We start from the raw sequence: 6,757 nt of genomic DNA on the forward strand, positions 1-6,757 counted from the left end.
GGGAATGACGTAGGTCGTGCGGGGTTACCACTTCAATGACACGGTCGAAATGACGCGGTCAATCTCCTTAGGCTAACTCGTCCCGTGGATCTTTGACCTAGGGAAATAGCGGGGATCCTCGTCAACCAAACAAGGCACGAAGGTTTGCGAATATCCATTTCTGATCCGAGGCTCATCTGCACCCGCGAGGAAGAAAAAATCAAAACAAATACTAAAAAATTTCAAAAAATCCAATTTTTTTGCATGGTAGATAATTTGATGCGTGAGGTCCACTTTAATTTTCAGATCATTCGAACATCTGAGCAACTCTCGGCAAAAAAGGCAAATTTGGGGTCTGTAAAAAAAGTTTATTGTTCATGTACTGTTCTGATCCGATTTGTCTTTTTTGCTGAGCGCTACTCAGATGTCTAAATAATCTAAAAATTGGAGCGGACCTCCCGCAATAAATTATCGACCGTGCAATTTTTTTTGGAATTTTTAGAATTTTTTGTGAGTTATTTTCTTCTTGTCAACGATGTATTGATGATTATAAATGAGTAAAGGGGAGGGTGCTTCAAGCGTAAAAATAAGGGCGATGTTAGGCGCCGGCGCACCGGCCGAAACGGTTCGGCCGGTCCAACCCCAGCCACCCGATCCAGCGAGCAACCGTCCGATCTGTGCGTTGACTTCTCTCTCTCCTTCATCCTCTCCGCGCGCAGCGCGAGCGCGGCTCCCTGTCTCTTGGCTGCCCCTGGCCCGCCGGCCGCTACCCCCTCATCTACAACCCCTCTCTCCGCCTCTCCCGTGCTGCTGGATGCCGCACTCGCCGCCGGTCGCCGCCGTCCAGATCCACGCATGCAGCAAAAACTTCGCCTGTGGGTTGCAGCTCCGCCTCGCTGGTGATGGTCGTGGCTCCGGCAACACCAGTCGCCGGTTGCAGCTCCGCTGGATGCAGCTCTTGTTGCCGCCGGTTGCAGCTCGACGTTTGCCGTTGCCGCTGGCATGTGGCTCCCATGGCGCCCGTTGCAGCTTTCTATTGCACGGTCGTAGCAAACGGGGAAAACGGTTGCAGCAAAAAAGTCTGTCACCGTCGTCGCTGTTTGTAGCTCGTCGTTGCACGTAGCAGCCATTGCGTTCTAGAAAAAGAATGGATGTCGCAAAACGTGTTGTCGGTTGTAGCAAAAAACTACGACGCTTGCCGCAAAATTGTCATCGCCGTCGTCGCGGGTCATAACTCGGTCGTGATGGATGCAGCAAAACGTGATGCCGGATGTAGCAAAAAGTGACGCTAGTTGTAGCAAAACTGCGACACCGGCTATGTGTTGTAGCAAAACGTGACGACGGTTGTAGCAAAATGCGATGTCGGTTGTAGCAAAATGTTATGCCGGTTGAAGCATTTAGCAAAAATTGCGACATTAGTTTTTTGCTAGGAGCAGCGCCGCCCCGTCCTCGCCGTCCAGCGTGTGCCCTGTGGTTGTAGGCTTACAGCTCTGGTTGCAGCACCCCGATAGATGCTTCCGTAGCTTCACCGGCGGGGACTCGAAGTTGTAGTTGGGCGGAGGCCATGGCTGAGATCCGAGGGGTGTAGACGGCCATGGCCGCGGGGAGCTAGCGGGGATACAAATTGAGGAGGAGGATGGCAGAGGGGCTCGCCGGCCATGAAGGAGGGGCGGTGTTGCGCGCCGTCGCACGCGAGCACTCGCCGCCGATGAGAGCTTCTGGAGGTTGCGAGCAGCCTGGGAAGGCTGTGTGGAGGAGCAGAGCTGCGATGGATGGGCTGGAGGAGGAAGAAAAGGAAAAGTCGTGCGGGACCCACCATATACACGTCTCACGCGGGGGTGGTTGTTTGCGTGTTCGTGTGAGCCAGCGTGGCCCGCGAGCCGGCGCAAAGTTCGGCCGGCGCACCGGCTCCAATCGTTTTCCTAAAAATAAAAGAGGAAAATCCCCTCAATCAAAAAATAATACAAACGAGAAAGAAGAAGAAAACGCTACACGTTCCTCACGTGTTCGCGAGACTTCGCCGTCCACCTCCGTCGCCTTCCCCAACTTCCCGACTCCTCTCCATCCAAGCAGCAGCACCGCCATAGACACACTGCACACGCCCAGACCAATCTGCTGCTTCCGGCGTGCCGGGTTCCGCGGATCGCGAGCTTGGACAGACCGCTCGATCAGAGCGCACCTGAGTCACCGTTTCTGCCCCCGCGCGATGGCGTCCCCGCCGCCGCCGCCGCTGCTGCTAACGCTGGTGTGGGCGGCGGCGCTCCTGTGGTGCGGCGGATGCGACGCGCGGTTCGTTGTGGAGAAGAACAGCCTCAGGGTGACGGCGCCGGAGGCGCTCAAGGGCGCCTACGAGTGCGCCATCGGCAACTTCGGCGTACCGCAGTACGGCGGCACCATGGTCGGCGTCGTGGCCTACCCCAAGGCCAACCGGAAGGCCTGCAAGGGGTTCGATGAATTCGATGTTTCCTTCAAGGCCAGGCCCGGGGCGCTGCCCACCTTCCTGCTCGTCGACAGGGGAGGTGAGGGAACATAACCGCTTCTTCGTTTTTGCCGCTGCTAGTTTTGCATGTGTGTGTCGATTGGCTGGACTGGAGAGGCTGCGCATGGAAATTCGGCCCACACATTTTATTTAACCACGGCCGGGTTAATTATTGCATCTTGCCAAGCGATGATGTGATTAAGCTGAATATTCATTGACCAAGTTTGGTACAACGACCAAATCTTTGACCAAGGCCCTCACTGACTTGTTTTACTGAGTTTGTTCTCAGCCAATTATTGTTGGACATCTTGTTTGCTTTGCAACGTCACATTCTACACGGTTAATTTGGATTACACTACATGTTGTTTTAAAGACTGATTATACAACATGGTTTTGTTGTTCTATATAGATTGCTACTTCGCAAAGAAGGCATGGAATGCGCAAAATGCAGGTGCAGTGGCGATCCTTGTTGCCGATGACAGGGATGAACCTTTAATCACGATGGACACGCCTGAAGAGAGTGGAAGGGTGGAATATTTAGAGAACATCACCATCCCCTCGGCGCTAATATCCAAAAGCTTCGGTGATAGGCTCAAGAAAGCTATCGATAACGGAGACATGGTTAATGTGAACTTGGATTGGAGGGAGTCTCTGCCCCACCCCGATGAGCGTGTTGAGTATGAATTCTGGACCAACAGTAACGATGAATGTGGTCCAAAATGTAATAGCCAGATTGATTTCGTCAAGAGCTTTAAAGGAGCAGCCCAGGTACTTGAGAAGAAGGGATACACACAGTTCACTCCGCATTACATTACCTGGTATTGCCCGGAGGCCTACACTTTAAGTAAGCAGTGCAAATCCCAGTGTATCAACCATGGGAGGTATTGTGCACCTGATCCGGATCAGGATTTCAGCAAAGGGTATGATGGGAAAGATGTAGTAGTACAAAATTTACGACAAGTCTGTGTTTATAAAGTTGCTAAGGAGAGCAAGAAACCTTGGCTGTGGTGGGATTATGTGACTGATTTTGCAGTTCGGTGCCCAATGAAAGAAAAGAAGTACACCAAGGAATGTGCTGATGGAGTTATCAAATCACTTGGTACATTTGTTTGCATATACCTTCTTACTTTCTACTCTGCGGTGCAATAATTGTACTGAATATGTCTATAATTTCCAGGCCTTGATCACAAAGCAATAGATAAATGTATTGGTGATCCAGATGCTGATGAAGAAAACCCTATTTTGAAAGCTGAGCAAGATGCACAGGTTAGTACTTCTGTGAAGTCTTTTATATTCATATTCGTATGATTGGTGATCTCAGATTTGAATGTAACATCCTCTACCATTTTGCATAGATTGGCAAGGGCTCTCGTGGTGATGTCACTATCTTACCAACTCTTGTAATTAACAATAGACAATACAGAGGTGTGCTCTTCGAAGTTGTACAATTACCAGTATTTATTTTTGGTTTGAGATTCTGTGTATGCTTAGCTGAATTTTTGTTTACCAGGGAAACTTGACAAAGCAGCAGTTCTTAAAGCACTTTGTGCTGGATTTCGAGAAACTACCGAGCCAGCTGTTTGCTTGAGTGAAGGTTGGTACATTGATTTCACTACCTTCCCCACGATTTATGCTCAAGGATTGACTTGCTTGTCTCTTGCTCTTAAACATCTACTGTTCATGTTATGTTAAATTGTAGATATACAAACAAACGAGTGCTTGGAGAACAATGGTGGCTGTTGGCAAGACAAGGCTGCTAACATCACTGCTTGCAAGGTAACTCGAGTGATGTTATCTCTTTCTGTGAATAGGTCATTGAGTTTATTTCTCCCTTTTCTGTTTTACCCTACGCATATGATACTTGGCTGGTGGTTATGCAGGACACTTTCCGTGGAAAAGTGTGTGAATGTCCAGTTGTGGAAGGTGTAAAATTCGTTGGTGATGGTTACACACATTGTGAAGGTATATAGTACCAGGAATCAGGAATATTTCTTTTCTTCCTTCTTTTTTGACTATGTTAAATAAAAATCTGATCAAGCTGTGTGTGTCACCTGCAAATAATCGTTTAACGTTGCATGGCATTGGCTTCTAAATCATGGCATTGGAGACCCTTATAACCTCTTAATTAGTAACTTATGCTGTTGTTATTTTAGCTTCCGGAGCTGGGCGGTGTCAGATTAACAATGGAGGCTGTTGGAAAGAAACCATGAATGGCCGTACATACTCTGCTTGTACTGTAAGTTATCAGTAGGAATTTTCCATACTGCTTCTTAGTGTGTTACTAAAATGACCTAAAAGCATATTCTTGGTGCTTAACTACATACAGGCTGACGGCTGTAAGTGCCCGGATGGGTTCAAAGGCGATGGAATCCACAAATGTGAAGGTAAGTCAATTACTGAACGTTAGGCCATTGTAAGTCTTTACACTGCAAAACTTGCGGGTTTAAAAGGAATGTGAATATGTACTTTAGGGTTGGCTTCACAGCCATAGCATATCGTATATTGCTGGTCACATTGCTGATTAGATGTGGTGCTGAACTGCTGATGTGACTCTTTTGTGACAGATATTGATGAATGCAAGGAAAGGACTGCATGCCAGTGCAAGGAATGCAACTGCAAGAACACATGGGGAAGTTATGAGTGCGGCTGCAGTGGAGGCTTGCTGTACATGAAGGAGCATGACACATGCATAAGTATGTACATTTCTTTTACGACTAATTTGTTATTGCTTCAGTAATTGCATAGCTGTGGGATCTATACATCCACTTGGTACAGACAACAACAACAAAGCCTTTAGTCCCAAACAAGTTGGGGTAGGCTAGAGCTGAAACCCATAAGATCATGAAACCAACTCATGGTTCTGGCACGTGGATAGCTAACTTCCACGCACCCCTGTCCATGGCTAGTTCTTATCCACTTGGTACAGAGCCCACGAAAAATAAAATAAAATTTTCTTTATAAAAAATTAATTGCATACTTGTGGGCTAACCAAATTGGTTCAGTCAGCTTTTGGATACCTGGATTTCAGGCTAGCTTCCTTTCTTCTTCATCAAGTTGCAAAGGGATACACTATTGTGTTCTACTCCCTCCATTCCAAAATAGATGACTCAACTTCATACTAACTTTGTATTAAAATTAGTACGAAGTTGAGTCATCTATTTTGGAACGGAGGGAGTATAGAATAATAGGTGTGATGAAATGTGATACTATTGATGAGAAAATATGCCAAACCTCATTCTGGTTTGCCAGAGCACTGGACTTGCCACACCAGCTTTAAAATGAGCAATTTCAGAAATAAGCAAAGCACAACAACAAAGCCTTAATCTATTTGAGGCGCACCAAGGGCATGTACAATGATTTGATAAGACAGTTTAATCTTAAACCTGCCACGTAATCTAGAGATACCAATAAAAACATGATGATCTCTTAGTCTTATCTCTAGTAACTAGATGTACCTAAATATGTGGGGACAGATATCTTTGCTAAGAGATCAGCTCTTAATTAAGAGAAGGCGTTTCTTTGTCTGCCACCTCAGCATTTATCTTACCGGGCACTCCTAAGATAGCACCATTGTACACAGATATAGCAACGTATAAAGTGAAGTCTAAGCATTGGACATGAGTGGCACTACACTGAATTGACATTCTTCATCTTATTCAGGCAAGAGTGCAGCAGCACAGGTAGGCTGGAACTTCCTATGGGTCGTCTTCTTCGGCCTAGCGGCAGTAGGAATCGCAGGATATGCAGTGTATAAGTATTGGATCCGGGTACACGATATGAACAACCTCTTACATGTTCATTAGCAACTCATAAAATCAAATCTAGGTCAGTACCATCTAACTCTCGGTTTGCTTCTCTGCACGCAGAGGTACATGGATTCAGAGATCCGCGCCATCATGGCGCAGTACATGCCCCTGGAGAACCAGGGAGAGATTCCCAGTCATTCTCACCATATTGAGATGTGAAGAACAACGCCAGAGCGGCTTATGGAACGAGCATTTTTTGTCTGGCATGTGTGATTGTAGTGATCTTATTGTACAGCATACTAAGACATCCTGTAAATTTCTAGATTAATCACTCACAGTGCCAAGACATAGCGGACTCCTTGTTGCTTGTTGCGAGGATGTTTAAACCGTACAGTCCAAAGTTCAAAATCATTACATACATAACTTCACGGAATTGGCGAATCATATCAGCCCCTTAGACCTTGCTGATAAGTGCACTTAATTATGAGCTTTGCTAGGGGTGGCTTAGCTGGAATAACATGATTGGGAGAAATAAGTGTGAGGGGCCCCACAC

The 6,757-nt window shown here is 46.8% G+C and overlaps 1 protein-coding gene across 1 annotated transcript; it reads left to right on the top strand.

The window, feature by feature from the left end:
• Positions 1–1,962: 1,962 nt before the first annotated feature.
• Positions 1,963–6,637, top strand: LOC123086458 (vacuolar-sorting receptor 1). The gene is made up of 12 exons (XM_044508222.1): positions 1,963–2,498; positions 2,868–3,557; positions 3,636–3,724; positions 3,814–3,883; positions 3,969–4,052; positions 4,158–4,234; positions 4,339–4,420; positions 4,612–4,694; positions 4,785–4,842; positions 5,023–5,151; positions 6,119–6,225; positions 6,325–6,637. Exons 1-12 carry the CDS (start codon positions 2,186–2,188, stop codon positions 6,421–6,423), a joined length of 1,881 nt encoding a protein of 626 aa, XP_044364157.1. The 5' UTR covers positions 1,963–2,185; the 3' UTR covers positions 6,424–6,637.
• Positions 6,638–6,757: the final 120 nt, after the last annotated feature.

The sequence above is a fragment of the Triticum aestivum genome, chromosome 4A, assembly GCF_018294505.1.
Source record: "Triticum aestivum cultivar Chinese Spring chromosome 4A, IWGSC CS RefSeq v2.1, whole genome shotgun sequence".
Classification (NCBI taxonomy): domain Eukaryota; kingdom Viridiplantae; phylum Streptophyta; class Magnoliopsida; order Poales; family Poaceae; genus Triticum; species Triticum aestivum.